The following is a 22,964-nucleotide window of genomic DNA, read 5'->3' as shown; positions in this document are numbered from 1 at the left end:
ACTCTCGCCATTCAATTTTACATTTAATTCAAAAAAAAATATTTAGGATGGTTTAGACTTGGCCCTCCAGGTTTTGATTAATATTAAAGATACCCCTGTGGTTTCCTTTTGACCTAAGTTTTGTATGTTAGACTCATAATATTACCTAAATACCCTTGACTTCAACTTCTAACCAAAACCATTTCGGCGTGTTCAATTGCATGGATTGTCATTTTCCATGGAATATGAAATTCATGGGAAAATGGGTAACATGGAGAGAGAAAGAGAGAAGTCATTGACGGTAATGGTGGTTGCGACGACAATGGTGGTGGTGGTGGTAAAGAATAAGTATATTAGGATTTCTATTTTGGGGGTGAAAATTAATTGTGGATTTTATCTTTCCAAGGATATTATTTTCCTATAGGTAGAGGTGAAAAAAATAAAATCCACCCTTTGCAAAACTTTTGAATGAGGGTTGAAATCCGTTTTTCATTGAAAAAATCAATCAAACATGAGAAAAATAATATATATATGAAAAATAGATTTCCCACCTATTTTTTATGTGCAATCAAACATACTCATTGTTGTTTTTTTTTATTATAAAGGTATCTGGGCTAGTTTGCGCACACCAACTATTCCCTCCTCCCTAAACAAGGCTTGCGAAACAGGATTTTAACCCTACGGTCCATGGTTATTGATATTAGTAGCCGGTAAGAATCTAACTTGAGACCACAAGGGAAACACACCCCTTGACCCCGAAGTGCTACCACTCAGCCACCCATCTGGTGGTTAACATACTCATTGTTAATTTATTATTGAACGTCTTCTTCAATGTGTCTTAGAAAATGTACATAAAAATCTAAAGTAGAAGAGTGGGAAGAAGATTAATGAGGAGATAGTGAGAGAGATGGTCGTTGGTAATAGCAATGGCTGTCGACAATACTAGTGGTGGTGAAGAAGAAGAATAAGATATTAGGATTTTGTAATTTGGGAGTGGATATGAGTTATAAAATATGAACCTAGGTAGGTCTTTTGGATGAGGGTAAAAATCCTTTTTCTATGGAAAAATCAATCAAATACAACAAAAATATGTTTTTTCTTGAAAAATAGATTTTCCATCAATTTTACATCAACAATCAAACACATTAAAAATATAAAAAATAAAAAATAAAATCACCTCCCAATTATTAATTTTTATAGTAAATTATTTTAATTTTCTTTTTTATAGTAAATTATTTTTAATCAAATTAGTATTATTTTCAATCCAACACCTTCGATATCTTGTAAAATCAAATTTGTTTTCTTGCCTAAATTCTATTTATCTTCTAGTTTTCTAAAATCTTATCATATACTTAAGTTTTAAGATTTTAAAATGTAAAAAAGAGTAACAAACTTCTAGTTGAGATTGAATATTAAGGGTATTTTAGGTTATTAAAATTACTCACTCAAAAGGGAGTCCTGTCATCAGTTTAAAATATGGGGTGTTTCTAATGTTAACCAAAATATGAGGGTATCCCTAAATCTCCCAAAAATTTATTACACGTGGCTACCGTTATTGGTTTTATTACACGTCCCAGATATTAATTTGTTTTATACTCAGTTATGGATTTAATTGACGAGCGAGTCAAAATCGCCGCTACTTTATGACGATTGATACTAATATCCGTATAAGAAGTTTGATACAGGTTTCCAAATATTGTCGGCATGACAACAATATGCCAAAACTGTTCACATCTGTATCTAATTTTTGATACAGTTTACATCATCCGTCCTACAAGCTGATCTGTCTGCACGTGGAGACAGACATGGGCATTTTCGTTGAATTTAATCATGAGAGCTATTATTGACACGCCAGCTTTCACTAATGTCACACCAATTCCTTATAAAATAACAAAGAATTGCACACAGTTGATGTGGTGTTAGTAAAAGTTGGTGTGGCAATAGCAATTATCTTAATAATTTATAGGTAATTAGAATCTGGAGTGACTGTCCAGGCTGCTTCTACACGTATATGAACAATCTTAGATTTTTCTTTTAAAAAAAATGAGTTGTGACGAATGCACGCAGCTGATGTGGCAAGGGCACAGAATTACACATCTTTTTCTTGTGTATCCCGATGAAAAAGATATATAATTATGAACCCTTACCATGTCATTTGCGTACTCAACCACGTGCATTCATCATTATTCTAAATATATATATAAAATTTTCCATAGTACATTGTCTATTTACCTTGAAACTCATTTTCCAACACCAAGTGATTTTTCGTTTTGGAGTGGAAAATATTTTTTCTCCTCATCCACTAGGAATACAATTTCCCTAAATCGTAGTGATATTCTCACACATTTACTATGGACCAATGTTATTAATTTGCTAATATAGTAGCAAATCTCGAATTGGTACAAACCAAAACTAGTTCGAGGTTCGATTTGTAATAGGTTCGTAAAAAAATTGAATCTAACGAAACCCCTTATTTTGGTGAATTTTAGAGATGCCCCTGTGATTTTATCTATAGGAGAGATAACCCTTATTTTTGAAATCTAGAGATTCAATTAATGTTAAAGCCCTCTTGACCTAAGTCTTCAACTATGAGATTTATATAAACAACTTAAATATCCACCACAAACCACTCTTGAACGAACCACGAATCTGAATTCGAATCGAGGTAAAATAGCTTTGGACCCAAAAGTAAAAAATAAAATAAAAACAAATCTTTTTTAATATTTAGACAACCAATTTCCTCTGTGTTTTCTTTCATCTTTCTTTCGGTATGTAGGATTGCATGTCTTTGTTTTTACGAGGGTTTAAATTTCTCGAGAAAATGGATTGTGGTGGAAATATCATTTTCTTGGGTCGGGGTGGAAAAATCTTTTGAGGAAAATTACTTTGGATGAGAAAATGACTTCCAAGGAAAATGTACAATTATACACTTGAAAATTGCACTTTTCAATGGATCGTTTTCACAAATAGTTTCCATATTGAAATCGCTGAAAAGGGAAACTATAATTTCCCTAGAAAGAATTTCAATGCATGAACAATACATTTCCTTTTAAAGTACACACAACTATTTTGGCATCAAAAGGACAGTAGAACTTTATACAAGAGCTTATATGCCAAGGAAAATCCTTGATTAACCCCCCACCCCCTCATATATATTATTAAAAGAAAAAAAAAAAAGTTGCAATTTGTGAGAAAAAATTTTCCAAAAAAACGAAAAGAAAAAAAACCTCAAATTACCCTCTCACCAAAACCCCCAGAAAGATGATTTTCTCCTGAAAAAAAGAAAAAAAGAAAAAAAGAAAAAAGAAAAAAAGAAATCACATGATTTGCTTTCAAGATTTTCCTTACCCCAAAACTAAAACCAACTCTTTTTGAGCCCCCATAAGACAAAATGGAGAGAGAGAAAAAGGGAAAATTACTTCTGACGAAAGGATTTCTTTTGAAGTAGTCCTTGAATTTTGGACGACAGGTTAATAGTCCATTTAATAAATTTTTTATTTCTTAATAGTCCCTTATTGCCGTCAAGCTCACCCCTTTCAATTTATTGTCGAGCTCACTGCTTTTTATCTATTGCCACTTTTTATTATCAAGTTTGACATTTTTACTGTTGAACTTGACAATATAAAAAAAAATTGTCAAATTCGATGATGAAAAATCTACACATTTTTCAATTTTCCGGGTTTTGACTAAAATACATGGAAAGATTGATTAAAACTTAACATGATACTTATCTAAATGATTTCAAGCCAAAAGAACCACTCATGTTCGATTTTCATAAAATAAAAATTAAAACAAGCCTAATTTTTTTTTTTTACGTGTCTTGAAAATGTTCAAAAAAATTCTTGAAAATGACTTATTCCTTCTCAAATCCTTTACATCAATATAAAATCTTCAAAACTTGATCGGAATGCCAAAAATCCTTTCTTTTTTTATTGTTTATTTATGAAAATAGTGAGGTCGAACTGTTATTTGACATTCAACATTTCAATCGCGAGAAATAAGAATCAAGGACTAATTAAAAAGAAAAGTTTTTTTTTTTAATGTATTATTAAGAGAAGTCCTAAAACTTGGGGACTGATTAGAAAGAAATCCCTCTGCCATCCTCCAAATAGTTTTCCCAAAAGAAAAAGATGAACAATATCATTCTTTTATCAAAAACCTAGAAAATATGAGTTCCAAATATTTTCACTAAGAGACCCATTTTTGGCAATTTAGCAGAAAAACAGACCATGAAATAAAACTATGTTTATATATCATCTGATTCCAGATTGATCAAGATTAGCCTCCACGTATCAACAAACAGAACTTAAGAGAATGAAGAAAACAGAATAAAAATCAGACCCCTAAATTGGGTTTTTATCAGATCTAAATTTAGCCAAAACAGAGATAAAACAGGGCACTTGATAAGGATACACACTTGCAACAGACAACAGACAAGTCCAACTTGATGCCTCTATCTCCTCCATGTGTTATTTGATAGAACTACATTTAGACAATTTTGCATTTTTAATGGGTTCAACATCTTTACAACTATATTGGACTACTGTTTAGACAATCTTAACCTAACCAATATGATTTATTTGTTTGGACAACTAATAAATCAGATGGTCACACATGAGTTTCTCTATATGACCTACAATAATTCCAAGGTCGGACTCACTAAATACATGGAGAAGGGATGAAGAACATATAGTCTTCCCTAAAAGCTAAAACCCAAAACCAAGTTATCAAAGTTTTGCCCCTCTATACATGGATTTATACATTATTGAACACGTACACATCTCTCTACTATAATATAAACTTGTTTCTTTACCTCAAACCACCTCCTCTCAAGTCCACGACAATAACACTGATATTGTCAGTGCTTTTGCGTCCCAATGCAAGCCTAGTGAGTAGTGCAGCTGCAAGTGAACACCATGATTGGTAAACCCGTTCCATAGAAGTTTCTTCAGTAGTGTCCGCAGGAGGCAAAGGGTTGAGTTCTGCTGCAGTTGTTGATTTACTTGCCTCGAAGAGACACCTACGAGCAACGTCACAAGCCATTTCATTTGATAGTACATCCCATAGACCATCGCTTGCAAGGATCAAGCATTCGTCTTCTGGTGTCCTTTCTGTGAAGCTTACTTCGGGTTCTGAGATTACTATAGGTTTTAGATATTTGTCTCCTATTTACAAGAATAAACAAGGCAATATGTGTGAAAAAACGAAATAGCAAAGGTAACACAATCACATAAAACACAAGGATTTACGTGTGCTTATGTCCATGGAACGTAACAAGAACAATCACAATTTTCTCATCAGTTTTACAGTCCTAGAGATCTCTATTTATATAACTGAGAGTTACCAAAACAGAAACCCTCAAAAACTGCACCCCACAGCTCTGTGTAGCACAATAGAAAACAAGACATTTACACAACAATATGTGGGACTGATTACCCATATAATATCATTTGATGACTCTTGAAATGAAATATGAACCACAACAATCAAAACAAAATTAGGCGGTTCAATTGAGCGTCTCAAATGCTAAGACGTGGGACAGGCAATCTTCAAGAGTTTGTGTTTTTAAATAGAGACATGACTCAACTTAAAAATATAAAGAAAAATTTTAATAAAGAGAAATCAGGAGAAAGATTATAATTAAAAAAAATCAACAACTCACAATTTCTCATATCAAAAGTTTAACATTAAGATCTAAATTCCAGACTCATTAAAATTGAGTAGATACATAGCACCATACCTCCACATTCCAAGCTCAAAACAAAAATTGGAGTATAACAATAACAGTTTGATGCACGCGGTTACACTTAGTGTAACAATGAGAAGATGTTACACGGGATTACAACAGAATTTTCACCTAATCAGTGATTGATCAAAAATAATCAAGACCACAATCTTAGAATAATCTTGATCATTGTAACAGAGAATATACAATAAAATGAAACTAACAAAACCTTCTTTCAATACAAGCTCCAAATTCATCAGTATCATCCCATTGAATCTGTTTTAAAAAATTTCACAAGATCTTGACCATTGAATCACTTAAGCATGGCCTGGACCAAAGTGATAATTCATAACAAGTAGCCCAATTTAGAGACATTCCAAGTGGTTCCTTAAAAGTCAAAATTTCTACTGGACCCCCAAAGCATTGTTACTTTGTTCACTGTTTCACTCCTATAAATGGTCCATCCTTCTTCACATTTCTTATGAAAGGAAGGAATAAATATCCTAATCTGATTACTTATTTGCCAGTACAGCTTTCATTTCATAGCTGTATTGATAATACATAACAATAAGAGTTGTTATAATCTGATGCCCCCTTTGACATACCCAACCCCCCCCCCCCCCCAAAAAAAAAAAAAAAAAAAAAAAAAAAAATCACAGAACCATAGCTCATTTGCCTCGGGATACACAAGAAAAAGCTTTATAGTTCTGCATATCCCGAGGCAAATGATCTATGGTTCTGTGATGAGGTCTATGTGGGGGGGGAATCAGAAAATCGTTATTCTAACAATATATCCATAAATTAACCCACCTCATAGTACCAAATAACATATCTGTTGAAAAAAATGAAGATTCGCGAACTCAAACTTTGACAGAATCGAAATAAAGTAGAGAGAAACCTATTACTGATTAGCATGGTTTTGAATGTTACCACAATTTTCAAATGTGTCTAGATGGAATTGCAGTTTTCAAGTCACGCCAAAGTAGAAATTTGCACCAATTAAAAAAAATAGGAACTTGAATATATATATCAAATTTTCCAATATTCAAAAACAAGAATGATAATCAATCCTTAATTTCCACCAGTAATGACCACTACTCAATTTTTAAAATTATTTAGAAAGTAACAGCAAGAGAAAGGTAGATTTCATTGAAGTAATAACTTTTTTTTTCCAATTATAATTTTTCAAAAATTTCATCGAAATTTTCTATTTCAATCTAGGTCGAAATTGAAATTTTACTTAACTTTTAGAGCGCAAAGTATGTTGTCAACAGCACAACACCCAATTTGATGATGTGCGCAGTTGTAATTTCCACACACAAGGAAGTGTTGTATCACAATCGACACCCTTGAGACTCCTTTATCAGTGAAAATTTACCAGACACAACCTTGAAGCATAACAGATTGTTGTGGTTGAAGCTACAGCTACCCCGCACGGCAGACTAACACTATGGCTGGGACATATGATACACTGTTAAGTGATCTTGTCAGCATGGTAATATGTGTTACCAATTTGTTTGTACCTACTGTGAAACAACGAAGCAGTAAAAAGAAGAAAAATACACATACACAAAGGATTTAAGTCGTTTGGCAGTGTGCCCATGTCCACGGATGAGAACAAGAACAATCACTATTTTCTTAAGGTTATTTTTTATATTTGGAGAGAGATGCATTTAACAACTCCTGATTTTATAAACAGAGATCTATAGGACTGTAAAACCAAGGAAAGAAAAGAGACTGTTCTTGTTATATTCCATGAACGTTGAACATCGGCATACTGCCGAACCACGTAAATCCTTGTGTGTTTCATTATTATTCTCTTTACTGCTTTGTTGTTTCACAAATTGAACCTGGTTCTCATACCAATTTGTGAAACAACAAAGCTGTAAAGAGAACAAAAACACACACACACAAAACACACAAGGATTTACGTGGTTCGGCAGTGTGCCTACGTCCATGGATCAGAACAAGAACAATCACTATTTTCTTTCCTTGGTTTTACATCCCTATAGATTTCTATTTGTTGACAACCATTTACCCCAAAAGACCGATCTGATGGGGAAGGCACAACCATGAATATAAGAGGGTCACAAGTCGAACTGGGGCATGATACGTGAGCACATGACAACCGGGAGCGAAGGTGGATAACATAACACTCCCCCTCACCCATAGGGGTGGAAAATTTATTCGAGGAGACTTGAACCCATGACCTAAACTAACTTAGTGCTTTGATACCATGTTGACAACCATTTACCCCAAAAGACTGATCTAATGGGGAAGGCACAACGTCAATGGTGGGTTGAACTGGGGCACGATACGTGAGCACATGACACTTGGGAGCGGAGGCGGATAACACAACACTCAAACACTATTTATAAAACCGGGGGTTGTTAAATGCATCTATCTCTCCAAAAATAGAAAACTCCAAAATAGAAAAAACCCCTCAAGAAAATATTTCATAATTCCCTTTTAGTTACCCAAAAATAGAATACAAGGCATTTACACAACATCTACTTTGGAACGGGGAATCAATCCCAAGAGGGTAGGGAAGCTGCCCCTCCGTTATGGGAGATCTTCTATCCTGTCCGGTCGTTGTGGCAAGCGAATCTATTGAGAGATATATTGAGCCGATAAGAGGGAAAAGACATTTGGTTTGCTCAACACAACAAAAGTTGCACCCTGTCATGTTACTGCACCTCCTAATAGTAACTCAAGGTGTGATTAACCTAATCATGGATACCATTTCTTCCTTTTATTTAAGAAAATCCATATTCTCATGAATGGATTAAATGCATGTAGACAATAAGAGAAATAAACAAACGTAAGGAAAATCTTGTGGCCTATGAAGCCCAGATACTATAATATACCCATAGTGATAAATGATGCTAAAAAGATACAAATAAGGCATAAGATCAGGAATTCGATAGAATATCCGTGTCTTGGATTTTGGGAGCCACATTCATATCTGTTTGCATCTGCATTTTTTTTTACTAATATATGTATTGATATTCATATTTGGGCATTTTATCCTATGACATATTATGATCCTACACTTGATTAACATAGCTTTAAACATTCAAAAATTTCCAGATAGTATCTTTGTTTTGAGTTAGAAATCAACATAACAATCTAGAAAAAAAAAAATTGTGGGATTTGGTGGACCGTTTTGTAAGCTCGATAACAAGATACGAGATCTTGGATAGTACATGGTTGGGTTCCCTTTAAGAGGCAACTTCGGTTCACACCTCAATTCATGTTATGATGTTTTGTCCGCTTGTTAGCTTTCTGTTATTTGCACCATCTTGGTTGTCCAATTCCCAACATCTATATCTATTTTTTTTTCTAGCATCAACTTTTATAGTAATTTATCACAAAAAAGTAGCTCCTCCTCCTCCTCTTGTGAAGAATTCGACTTTTCAAGCAAAAAATATGGGGTTCATTAAACTGTTCCAATTTGACATAAAAAAAATTAATTTTAAAAATAGAGACATTTAAAGGCATGTGAAGCTTACACATCAAGGTGCTCCTATGAGTGTGGCTCATTAAAATGCTATGAGGCACAAGGAATAAATGGCAAAAGGCTAAGTTGTACACATCAAACCAAGAGACACTTCAATGTAAGGTGTGATTAAGGTGTAAGCTTTTTGGTTGAAGCGTACGCCTCACATTAATTTTTATTCTTTGTTGTTGTTGGCATGCAACATAATTGGAGAATCAATCAATAAATTTATATTTAAAATAGTAATATATGCAAAGAATGTTGTTGAATGAATTTAATTCATAAATAAGTTGTTGCAATATTTAGTATTTTATCGAGAAAGTTTTGAACAAATAGCACATAGTTATATTTTTGCTGCAATAAATATAAAATAATTGTTTATTGTAAACTTCCAATTATTCAAGTGTAAAATATTTTGTTCTTACCAAAATATAAAATAATAATATTTAATATTATTATTGATATAGGGGATTAAAGCTTGAAATTCGATTGTGGATTTGAAACTTGAAATGTGAAAATGTGTGGTGGCTACCCTAATTTTTCTTCTTCTTAATATTAATTATTTATATAAAATTTTTATTCATGTGAGGCTTACGCCTCAAGGTGCAAACTAATTGAATGCCTCCCCTCACACCTCAATGTCTAAAAACATTCAGGAACTACTAAAGATTTTAGATGAGAGTTTTTTTAATATGTTAAAAGTCAGTGGAGGATTGTGAAACTCTTATCCTCAAATTTTTTTATAAGGATCTTTGAGCCCTTGAGTTTAATGATTGTTAGATTTAAATACAGGCATTGTCATTGAGAAAAACTTCTTGCTTCATATAATCTTATCAAGAACCCAACTTCGTTAAATAAGACTATATATATATATAGGGAAATGTTCAGCACCCTAAGTTTTACAACACACTTTAACAAACGTTTTTTGTCCTACATGGGTTAGAAGTTTTGGAATGAGCTGATTTTTGGTGAGGATGATCTCTATGATTAGAAGATCATCCTCCCCAAAAATCAGCCCATTCCGAAATGTTTAGCCCCATGTTTACACGTTGAAAAATCGTGGACCGTCCATTTTTTGTAAATCAATTTTGATGGGGTTAGAAGTTTTGGAATGAGCTGATTTTTGGTGAGGATGATCTCCTCACCATAGAGATCATCCTCACCAAAAATCAGCTCATTCCGATACTTCTAACTCATGTAAGACAAAACGCGTTTGTTAAAGTGTGTGGTAAAACTAAGGGTGGCGAACGGGACCCATATATATATATATATACATATTTCATAACCACTTATGATTTTTCTAATAGTTTGTATATATATATATATATATATATATATATATATATATATATATATATATATGTATATACATATTTCATAACCACTTATGATTTTTCTAATAGTTTGTTGAGATTTGACATGGACTGAACCAAAACCTAAAACCCTACTAATTAGAGAAAAGTGAGTTGTTAAAAACGTGACCCCTGCTTCGGAGATGCACAAAGTTTTTTACTATAAAAGGTGTTAGGTCACACCCTTGAAACTCCACATTCATGAAAATGTTGAACTACCACAATCATCTATCAAACATGAAAAACTATCGAAAAACGATAGCACAATATGTCAGAAAATTATTTTTATAATTTTGTCTGCAAAGTTCTGTTTCTAAAACCAGGTGAGTCTTACGGTTGAAGAATCACGTTGAAGCTCAAAGTCAAAGTCAAACATAAAAGATGAAGATAACGTTGAAGACCATTCCATTCCATTTTAGGATGGTAAGTGACTTAGAGACTTCATGAAACCATAGGTCATTAGAAATTTTCAAATAAACAAAAGTCCAACATGCCTTATTTTTCAAAGAAAATACGGTTTACCATACACCGATTGATAGACCTACATTAATCAAATGATTGATGTAGTCTAAAAACCGACCAATAGGTCCTCCCAACTGCTCAATCGGTCACAATCAAATCATGTGAAAATTTTTTATTTTTTCAACAGTTTAAGTTCATGTAAAACTCTTAGATTTTTCTATAAAATGACACACGGAAGTTTTTCTCATAAGAGTTTTTGAAAAGAAAAAATTATATTTGGAGTTCTAAGAAACCTATGAATTTCACAAAGCTGATCTCAATTCACATTGATAAGAGTTTGAGAAATTCCAGTACAATTAAAGTCTTAACTTTTTATTATGTGTTGCTCATGTAATCAAGTTTGCAGTTCGTGGAATCAGATTGTGGAGTACTACAAAAAGCATGTTGAAGCAAGGTTTGGTAGATCGTGGATTCAAGTCTATTAGTTGCTTGTGCATGGATAACTTTTGTAAACTTGTAATTCTATGGTGGATTGTTCTGGACGAGGTCTAGTGGTTTTTTTTTTTTTTTTTCAGACAGAGTTTTCCACGTAACAATTTGGTGTGTCATGGTGGCATGAATTTCTAATTTATTTTTGCTATATGTGAATACCTACTAGATCAGGTTAATTGAATAAATTAATTTAATCAAATTTTGAAATCATCAATTTGAGGAATTTTCACTATAATGACGTACGATAGACTATTAAGCGTACATTTATATCGTTTTTCTCTTCGGAAAAAAAAAAAAAAATCCCTCTTTGTTCCAAGTTGTCATGCATGTATGCTACATCAATATATCATGTCCAACACATAATTGTTCCATTTTCTCAATTGCACCAAAATTTGTTATTAAGAATTGGAAAAGAATCATGTACAAGAAAGTTTCAATGGAAATGAAGTATTGGAGATCTTATTATAGCCTATTCTAAAGCTACTCCTAGTTATCTTGTTTTAAAACTTCTCACAAATTCTTGACATGGTTGAGATGAACTTATGGTTTCTAGCCAAGCCAAAATAAAAAATATAACAAAAAATCTCAAACTTTTACCCACTACAAATCTCAAATTCTTGAAATGGCTTGAGGCGTTCACCACGGCTGTACACCTCATCAATAGACTACCTTCAACTGTTCTTCGTGGTATCTCACCACATGAGAAGTTATTTAAACGGAAACCCGACTATTTACTACTTCGCATATTTGGATGTCGTTGTTTCCCAAATCTCCTACCATATTGATTAGACAAATAAACCCAAAATCTGTATCTTGCATCTTTCTAGACTATAGTACAAGTCACAAAGGTTACAAGTGTTTAGATCCTCGTTCTAGAAGGATTTATGTGTCTCGTCATATCATATTTGACGAAATTTTTTTTTCCTTTATAGAACTAGTATCTAAAGACACCTCCACCAACAAGTCTACTGTTGTTATACTACCCATTGCTTCCAGCCCAACACCGTCACCAGCTCCACTCACAATCATTCACAATGATCATCCAACTTCTAGCACTCCTGTGGATACTTCCACAACTATGCAATCAAAATATGTACAGATATCTCCATTGGAAGTTGTACAACCTGTACCACGTGTTCGCAAGCCTCCTCCTGCACCTCATCACCACATGGTTACACGAAATAAGGATGACACTAGCATACCAAAAACCTATCTTGCTACTAAACATTCAATTCAAATTGCTTTACTCTCCACTTGTCAACTACTCATTGAACCAACTGCCTTTACACAGGCTTCAAAAGACAAAAAGTGGGTGGCTGCTATGATTGATGAATATGATGCTCTCCTCACGAACAACACGTGGTCACTTGTTCCTTGACAGCCAAATATGAATATCGTCGAATGTTGTTGGGTGTACTGAATAAAACAACGTGCAAATGGATCACTTGAAAGATACAAAGCCCGACTCGTTGCAAAAGGCTTTCATCAAAAAGCTAGGGTTGACTTTTCCAAGACCTTCAGCCCTGTTGTTAAGCCTACAACAATACGCACAGTAATTTCGATTGCATGTTCTTGTGATTGGCCTATTCAACAACTAGAAGTTAAAAATGCCTTCTTACATGGATTTTTAACTGAAGAAGTCTACATGCAGCAACCCCCTGAATTTATAAATAAAAATAAATGCAATCATGTTTGTCGCCTACATAAGGCCATTTATGGCCTTCGTCAAGCGCCCCGGGCTTAGTTCAATTGGTTTAGTAGTTTTCTATTACAATCTGGATTTCATCGAAGTACCTCGGACTCCTCCATGTTTGTTTTCTCCTCTCCAAAAGGCACAATGATTCTCCTATGGTAAGTTGATGACATCATACTCACAGGTGATTCCGCAAATATGCTGTCTCAATTCATCACTCAACTAAACGACAGTTTTGCAATGAAAGACCTCGGCGAGCTTCATTTCTTCCTTGGTATTGAAGCCCAACGTTCATCTTCTCATATAATCCTCAATCAAACGAAGTATCCATTGATCTCTTAAGTCGAACGCAGACGCTCAACTCCAAGCCCTGTTCAACACCCATATCATCTAGATCTAAAATGTTTGCTTTGGCTGGTACTCCACTTAGTGTTGCAACAAAATACCGCAGTATTGTTGGGGCTTTACAATACTTAACCATGACACGGCCAGACATCAGCTTTGTTGTCAATTATGTGTGTCAATTCATGCATTCCCCTACCACCATCCATTTTCAAGCTGTGAAACGCATCCTCCGTTATCTCAAAGGAACATTAGGGACTGGACTCACAATTTCACGAGGCTTTTTTTCTACCCTTACTGCTTATTCTGATGTTGATTGGACTGGATGTCCTGATAGTCGCCGCTCCACCACAGGTTATTGTGTCTTCTTAGGACCTGATCTCATCTCATGGGTTTTTAAAAAACAACCTACTATCTTTCGATCTAGCACGGAAGCTGAATACAAAGCCATAGCTATGACTGCAACTGAGCTCATCTAGTTGTCTAACCTTCTACATGATCTAGGCATCAAACTTTATCTACCTCTTACCCTTTTTTGTGATAATATGAGCGCTATCCACTTAGCATCTAATCCAGTCTTTCATGCCTGAACCAAACACATTGAAGTAGACTACCACTTTATACGTGATCTGGTCACAAAAGGCTTCATTCAGATTCGATTCGTCAACACTATTAGTCAAATAGCTGACATCTTCACCATAGGTCTCTCGGGTCCTACCTTAAGTTTGTTTCGTTCCAAACTGTTGCCGCTTCATCCCTGCCATTAGTTTGAGGGGAAGTAACAGCACATACAAATGCATATTATCATAGCCTATACTCTCTTCCTCAAGCACCTCTCTTACTGTTTCTATTTTTGAAATGATTTCCTTTATTTTGCTTTCTATAATTGTAAAGATTGCCCATGATTCCCTCTTGTAAGAATTCTATATATACAAGACAATATAGCCAACATCGGCACAGGATTCAAATTCAAAACTTTCTTTGTCAATCTGTGACATTTTAAAGATTTTCTTGTCATCACTAAAATGTATTAATAATGATTTAAAGTTGTGTACCATCTTGGACCAAATATTTCGGTTTTGACTAAGATTGGAACGAATCATGGCCATGGAACATTAAATGTTTCAGGATTGTCTCCAGATTCTTTTGGAATGTCTCGGTCGAGACAACCTTGATTTTTTCCCCATACAGAAATACTGACTTGAGATAAGATTTTAGACTTTTTTTTTCCTCAAGCTACTTCCAAGAGATGGCGATTTTTTCCATTCTTCAACTCAGTATTCTGGAGGGGTATTTGCACATGAGGTTTGATTGATGAAAAATTCCATGGTCTATGAAATACTTCCATAAAGCGTTAGAGATTAAATCTCCTCCATTTCACTTTATTTGATAGGGACGGAGAATTATCACTTTATAAATAATAATAATAATCCAACAACATTTACATTTTAAATCTCTCTAAAGCTCATATCTATCTTCTCTTAATTTTCTTCTAATTCCTTTATTTATTTCTTTTCTACCTTTTTTTTTAATATACCTCTATTGTTTCTACTTCTTCTTTCAATCTACTTATTCTATTTGTACTTTGTATCTTCCTAATTGTATTTCTAACATAAATTACATTACATATGCAAGAAGAAAGAAGCAACTCTAGCAAAATTCTACAACATCAAGCTCAAGATACAAATACCATGGAAGAAAAATCAAGATTTAAGATATAAGACAAGAGGCAAGATGTAAAAATGTTTTTGAAACTTCAAAAAATAATAAGTTAACCAAATATTTTATTTTTTTAATGAGATTAATCTTTATATATAAATCAAAAAAGAAAATCCATCAATATGTTCGGTTGCATAGTTTTCCTTGTATTTTTCCCTCTTAAAATTTTTTTCCTTATTTTTTCAAATGGCTATCATATTTTTCTATCCTTTCTAAATTTTTCCTTTTTTTTTTTTTTCAAATGACATATCATACACATATAGCTTTTTGCATACCATGAGATGCATATTTTGTTTAAACATAATAACTTTATCTATATTTTTTTTATATATCAAATTGAATTTGATTTGATCTGAAAATCCAATCAAATTTGGATACAAATAGTGAATCCGTCCAAAAACGTGACCACAAAGGGTTTGATCCAAATCTTGCACGTGGATCCTAATTGATTGGTCCGACAGACTGGGTCAATTAACAGTCCTACAGCCCAAAGACAGTAACAGCTGTCATTTTGGCTGGGCCAAACAAGCTAGGATATCATATAATTGGAATGAATGGACTCCCCGTGGAGTTAGACTAAGCCACAAGAGGGACAACCCCACCACATTCTAATTTTTATTTATGATTTACTTGAACAGTTTTTGTCTTCTTTGACAAGGGGTTGTATGTCTGGGAAGGAAACCACAAACAGTTTAACTTTAAAGGAGGGGGGGAACTGATATTGGTACCCCAACTTTCACTTATTACTCCCCAATTAAAAATAAAGAAAATAAAAGAATGGTTGAGAATAAGTAAAGGTTGGGGTGCCAATGGATCTCTTGTTTTTTGGCTAGATTTCTACTCTTTGGGTTTAGGATTTTATATGAGCCTAATCCTAATTGTAAACAACTACTAAAATTGTTTGAAGGATGTTGAGATTATAATTTGAGCCAAACCTTTGTAATGTTCCAAGAATGTGTTTTAATCTTTATAATTGGGGTGTGAATGTGTGATAAATCATTTAGAGAGATTCTATTGCCACACCAACTTTTGCTAACACCAACCCAATTCATATGTAAATCACCAAAGAATTAGCCACATCTTGGGGTGGTATAAGCAAAATTTGGTGTGGCAATAGAAGCTCTTAAGAAACTGGGATGTAATAAGTAAATTGGAGTGCCAATAGCATCTCTTGAAAAAAAGGGTATTTAGCGCATGCCACGTGGCAGACTCACAGCAAACAGTTTAACGTAATCTATCCACGTAACGCTGTACAATTAACAAAGAAAATAAATAGAAAAGGGAGGAGATGATTACCTAGTGCGCGGGACATGGCAAGAATTCCTTGAACTCGTGGTCCGTTCAGATAGATAACTCTCCCACCCGCAGCTTCAGTCCTTGCTAGTTCATCCGGCCTATCCGGCTGCAACCAAATTAAGTATAGAGACATGAGTATCAATATAAAATAATATAACTTATATTATTATATACCTACTAGTATGCATATGCACACATAAAATTGGAGGAAAAAAAAAAACTCGGTTACACGCAGTGTCTCCAAGGAGGTATCTCAAATATTAGTGAAAAGTTAAGGGTGTGAAATAAATACAAAAAACAGAACGGTCCAGCTGGCAGCTTCAAAGTCGGACTCTTAAAATTAGGATTTGTGAAATATAAAAACTATTTAAAAAAAATTAAATAGATAATCTAATCTAATTTTATATCATACTTTATAGTTAATCTTAAGGGTATTCTGACAAATATCGTTATAATATTGAAGATTAAAAGAGTATTTTTGTAATTTCGACAAATTAACTTTGCATAAGACCCTCATCATTATAATATTGAAGATTAAAAAGGATATTTTTTATACTTTCAGCATTTTAATTAGCATGATTGTGACCAATAAAAAAAAAAAGAGCATGATTATGACCAATCCAAAAAAAAAAAAAAAAAAGAGCATGATTATGGAAATCATGCCCTTACAATTTTATTTGTTTTAATAAAAAATACCGTAATATGAGAGATACTCTTACCCAAATGAAATTTTATCTAAAACTAATTAGAGTCGTGATTTTTTGACTCAAAAACTTTCACTCGATGTGTACAGGGCTGACTTGGCAAGGGCACAAAACCATAGATTTTTTTCTTCAGGATGCATAAGGAAACGATCAACAATTCTGTGCCCTTGCCACGTCAGCCGAGTACAGATCGAGTGAAAATTTTCGAGTCAGAAAATCATTAGCGAACTAATTATTTTTGCAAGATTCAGGATGAAAATACACAAAATCTGATAAAAGTGTAAAAATATCTGTAACCATGTGGTTAAAATAAACAACAATTCTAAAAGAATGGTTTCACACCAATTTGCAGTGCAGTGGTCACCCAACACTATAAGGAACGCTTCTCTATCCCTAGTAAGGAGACTAGAATTTGCTATTTATGAAAAATAGAGCTAACTTGAGGAATCAATAGCAAGATACCTGGTGTACAAAGAAAAGAGTAAAATCAAAACACTTAATCGATTAACCACATATGTTCCCCCACAATTTTCTTTATGCCTAACCAAATATGTTGAACCTACATTATATTATTCCAGCTGGTTGAATAATAACGAGAGAGTGGCCCATTAAACTTTCAGAAATATTCTATTATGTAGCTAGACCCACACCCATTGAGTAATCATCATATCAAAACATTTTCATAGCTTGGAGACAATTTTGTCCTCTTTTTTTTTTATGCCAAAGAATAAGAAATCTAACGTAAGTCAGTGCTCAGGATTTGAACCATTCAAAGTTACTAAAAGAACTTAAATTAAGATATTTAAAATAAAAAAATGTGAAGATACTTGTAAATCATGGTTTTCAATCTCAAGTCATTCATCAATGAAACCGAAGACAATTTTCAAAATCATGTTACAAATGCATATATATATATAGGGTTGGGATCCATTGACTCCCAAGAATAACTCATGAAAAAACACATGATCCCAACTCTTCAAACACAAAATCCAATGGTAGAGATTTATAAGTATCTTGATAACACAAATCTCATATATACTTATCCCGAGGATAAATCTCAACCATTGGATTTTGCATTTATAGGGTTGGGATCATGTGTTTTTTCATGAGTCATTCTTAGGAGTCAAGAGATCTTGACCCATATATATATATATATATATATTGTGCCTCCTAAAGATATTGTTCATCTCAACAAAAAAAACTTATCACCTCGAGATAAATATCACTCAAAAATAATTTCAATGACAAATATTATAAAATTGGGACCTCTGAAAAAATAATAATTTTTTTTATTGGTTGCAAAGGAAAGAATAGGAGGAGAAGGATGTCGACCATGTTGTCATGAAATGATAACAAGATGTATGATTTCCAAAAGACTAATACTGGAGTGACCTCAATTCACACTTTGATGCTGTGGAGGTGTGCACATAACGAGTGATTAGCATCTATGATTGTGTGCTTGCCTCCACATAAGCAAAGTGTGAATTGAGGTCACTGAAGCACGACTAATTCCAAAAAGCATCAGTTTATCACAATTCTTTTATGACTAATGATAAAATGATCTGCCGAAACATACATGGTCTGTACGGAGCTGACGTGGCAAGGGCACAAAACAGTATATCTTTTTCCTTGTGTATCTTGAAGAAAAAGATATATGGTTATGTGCCTTTGCCACATCATCCGTGTACAGACTACGTTTATTTCATCTCGAGAAAAGAGTTGACACCTCGTGATATACATCACTACAAAATACAAAGAAACATGTTGACAACCGTATTAGATAATGGGAAGGAAAATGCCGGAATGACACAAACGGAGACACAAAGGTGACAAAAATGATGTGGTGGCGCACACATAACCGTAGATGCTTTTTTACTCGTATCTCACGGAAAAGCATCTACGGTATTGTGCGCTACACCACATCATTTTGTCATCTTTGTGTCTCCGTTTGTGTCACCCAGCACGACTCTAATGGGAATTGTTAATTCATGCCCGGCACACATTAAGATGCATTAAATACACTTTAAATAAAATTCACTACCAAAAATACGAGTCCAACTTTGAAGAAACCCTCCTCGTTACAAGACACGTGGTGTTTTGAATTTATTTCATGCTCCTACATTTTCGTCAAAATTTGAAATACCTCCTCACTTCAAAGTTTTTTCCAAAACAATACCCTCAACTGCTTGTTTCCCAGGTGTGTTAAATGCCTGTTAACTAACAAAACCCTTGTAGGTTAATAAACTATTTATTCAATAAAGCAGTTAAAGCGTAAAAAATACAAAGACCAAGGAAAATCACATAAATGAATCATTTTTTGCTCACATATTTTATTTTTTTTTCTCACAGACTCCTTAGTGCTTGCCACGTCAAACATTCAAGCGTAGTTTATAATTAAAGGCATTTGATACTCGTGAGGTGGATCCCACATTTCTGTGAGCTTTGTGAGCGAAAAAAAAATCTTCAATCCTCCACCCTGGGTGCATAGGATCCGGACTCTTTGGTAACTGAAAAAAGGAAAAAACTGACAACCTGGGGAATCAGTTTCCCTTTCTAAAATCAAGCAGGAAAAATTAAGAAAGGCGACCGGTTATCTAAGTCACCTGTATTTCTCTTCTCAAAGAAGATTTCAGGTGGGAAGAGAACTACAGGTTTCCTAGAGATTAGTATCTAGAGAATCACTATGAATCTTGGGACAATCTCATCCGTACATTGGACACAACACTACATTTGACGCAAAACCTCAATCCTACGGCTGAGATGAAGGCAATAACATGGATTCCCAAGTGGATTCGCTCTCTTGGGAATCCCGATGAATATCCTTAAATCTCAACAAAGAAAATAATAGTAATGTGTACTTGTGAAGTAGTTTAAGAGCAATACCAGACCTTATGATCGAACGACAGAGGAATAGCTCTCCCTCCACGGCTTAGAACAGCTCGAGAATCTCCACAGTTGGCAACAAGAATGCGATGAGGTGTCAGAACAGTAACAACAGCAGTGGACCCAACAATCTCTGACGACAGTCCCACTTCATCGCATCCACATGGAGTACCAACGCTCCCGCATGCACATGCGGTTAATGCCATCTCATCCATCTTCTCAAAACACCTCTTCATCACTGATATCCACCTCTCTCGCAAACGATCCTCGTTGTCCGTCTGCGTTGTATCTGAACATTCCTCCTCAATACTCTGCTTCATCAACTCCTCCTCTAAGAACACGTGCATCCTCTCTTTACAGAGCTCCGCAACCTAAATTAATCAAAATATATAAATAATAATAATTATTATTACTATTATTATTATTAATTTATTGTTATATTAATAATTTTGGAGAAATTTTGTGAGAATTACGTGTGAGCCACCATGTCCATCGTAGACAGCGAAGAAATGCAGCGGACGACCGCCAGATATCGCTGGACGGCAGAAGTCAGCTCGTACGACTATGGCATCTTCCATTTCGCGCGAACGACCAGAAACTGATATCGAACCGAAAGCCGGTACTAAATCGATCACCGGAATCTGACACACAGTTTTTGGAGGATTTGATGTAGATTCCGGATCTCCACTACTCGATGATGAAGATATATTAGATTCTTCCATCTCATCCGTCCGATTTCGTTTCCTTTCGTTTGGACGATCAGGATTTTTCGGAAGTTTTTCCTTCCGATTTTGATTTCCGGTTGAGGATGGCGAAGTTCCGGTGACGGACGGGAAACGTTGTTTCACCAATGGCGGGTTAAGACCATCCCCACATTTCGCCGGCGATTCCTCGTCGCTTAATATTTCACGGATAACGTCGGCCATATACTGTCGTAAAGAAGAGAATCCCAGACGAGGTTTGATCTTCACCGGTTATCATTTCCGGCCAGATTTTAAAAATACTGAGATTTTTCAGTTTTACTCTCTTTTTACGTACAACAGTTCAGTTAACCAGCTTACGGGTAGCTGACCGAACTGCCCGACTTCACTGTCACCAACTACTCCTTTTTTGCATTAACGACACGTGTCCTAAATGACTCTGCATAACCGTAAACGTTTTTCGCTAAACATTTTATCGAGTCAATTAATCGTATCGCGATAAAATATAAATAGCGAGATATATACAGTGTACCTGGTCATTTCAACCGACCAGAGTCTTTTCGTGATCACGGTCTTACACGTGTCAACATGTGTTTAACTATGTCTAGTGTGGGGGTGATGTCGTGTGATACGTGGCCCAATGGAAGAGGCCCACTAATGTGTCTATAATGGACACGTGGTGGAAGTAGGGTTCGTTTGGTAATTTCATTTGGAAAGTTGCTTTCTCTTGGGGAATTTAAGAGGACGTACGTGGCATGATTTGGGCGATCAGCGCCGCTAAGCTGACGTGTATGGTCCTCTGCAGACACGTAATAATGATTCCTAGACATCTCGAGCGGCGATTGATTGCGTCGACTACAGAGTTGTTGCTGAAATACTTTTGCTGGAGCATTAAGACAGCAAGAAGGCTGTACCAAGTTAAAGAGCACCCCTCATGAGTGGGTGGTGGTGGGTCCACGTGGTTTAATAGGAGAATATTCTAATATATAAGAAAAAAATTTAAGATTCTGCGTATCCCGATGCAAATGGTTTACACCTCTATGATAAGGAGGGGGCGCATGTTAGAAGATGCGTCATCAAAAAATCATTATTCATTTCGAGCCGTAATAATATGATGTCCCTTGGACATACACCCCTATTACACAATCATAGATCATTTGCCTCAAGATACATAAGAAAAAGATTTATTGTTCTGCATATCTCGATGCAAATGATCTATAATTCTGTGATGGTGGAGTATGTTAGAAGGAGGTGTCAAAAAATTATTTTTCATTTCTTTATAATAATAATAATAATAATAATAATAATAATAATAATAATAATAAAGGACTTAACTCAATTAAATTTAGGAGTGTCAATGGTTATCCATTTACTCGAAATCGATCCAAAATTGAAACTAAAAATCTCAATTTTGATTTTCTTTTTATTGGACTCGATTAGAGTTAAGTCTAAAATGGAATCAAATTGATATGAATTGGAACTATTAGATTCTATCTCATGGGTATCCAAAATTGATATATTTTGTCATTTTTATTTATATTATAGATGATTTAAAGTATTATTTTAATTTAAAAATTAATGCATGTTATATAAAATTCTTCAATTTCTCATATAAACTATGGATTGAAGTTTAAAAATAAGCTATCTCTTCTAAGAATTTATTATTTTTATAGAAGATAAATTTTTATTTTTGTAAAAATCATTAAGTTATATGTTCAATATAACAAATTACAACTAAGTTAATAATTTCGTAGAAACAAGAAATTTCTTTATTTCTTTCAACTTGAAACAAGAAATTTTAGTAAGATTGGAAATCAAAAAAATTATTGGAAAATGGTCTTGGCATCTTCACCATTTTCTTGCGAAAAAAAAAAAAGAAAGTGTGGTAATCAACAATCTTTGACAATCAAGGGGGGTCACCCTAATTTAAAGAAGTTCATGAGGGTCTTACTAATTCAACAACCTTAATTTGCATTAGTAAATAATTTCTCTTTTTTACTCTCCAAGATAAAATGAATTTGTCGTAGTTTTATAATTTTTTTTCTTTTTTGTTCTCTCATGCTTTCAGTATTTATTAGCGTCTCCAAAGGACAAATGTGTGGGTGGAGTTGTTAGGG

At 34.3% G+C, this 22,964-nt stretch overlaps 1 protein-coding gene across 2 annotated transcripts; it reads right to left on the bottom strand.

Annotated features, from left to right (window-relative positions):
- Window positions 1–4,308: 4,308 nt before the first annotated feature.
- On the bottom strand, window positions 4,309–21,301 carry AHG1 (Protein phosphatase 2C family protein). Of its 2 annotated transcripts, none has more exons than XM_086455838.1 (4): window positions 20,620–21,301; window positions 20,152–20,517; window positions 16,560–16,665; window positions 4,309–5,111 (listed from the first exon to the last, which is right to left on the bottom strand). In XM_086455838.1, exons 1-4 carry the CDS (start codon window positions 21,070–21,072, stop codon window positions 4,789–4,791), a joined length of 1,248 nt encoding a protein of 415 aa, XP_086311964.1. In that variant the 5' UTR covers window positions 21,073–21,301; the 3' UTR covers window positions 4,309–4,788. The 2 variants fall into 2 exon arrangements, with proteins under 2 accessions (XP_086311964.1, XP_086311963.1); XM_086455837.1 differs by having other exon boundaries at window positions 4,309–5,144; window positions 20,620–21,295.
- Window positions 21,302–22,964: the final 1,663 nt, after the last annotated feature.

Source organism: Akebia trifoliata, chromosome 10, assembly GCF_017979445.1.
Source record: "Akebia trifoliata isolate Shusen 1 chromosome 10, ASM1797944v1, whole genome shotgun sequence".
In the NCBI taxonomy this organism is placed as follows: domain Eukaryota; kingdom Viridiplantae; phylum Streptophyta; class Magnoliopsida; order Ranunculales; family Lardizabalaceae; genus Akebia; species Akebia trifoliata.
This window is presented reverse-complemented; position numbering and strand designations above follow the sequence as displayed.

What these genes read in the sequence shown, in the direction of transcription:
- AHG1 (XM_086455837.1), bottom strand. Translation starts at nt 21,072, where the DNA reads ATGGCCGACGTTATCCGTGAAATATTAAGCGACGAGGAATCGCCGGCG. An exon ending in ATGGACATGGTGGCTCACAC is followed by an intron (nt 20,518 to 20,619) that starts GTAATTCTCACA and finishes TGATTAATTTAG; the next exon opens with GTTGCGGAGCTCTGTAAAGA. An exon ending in CTCTGTCGTTCGATCATAAG is followed by an intron (nt 16,666 to 20,151) that starts GTCTGGTATTGC and finishes ATTTGGTTGCAG; the next exon opens with CCGGATAGGCCGGATGAACT.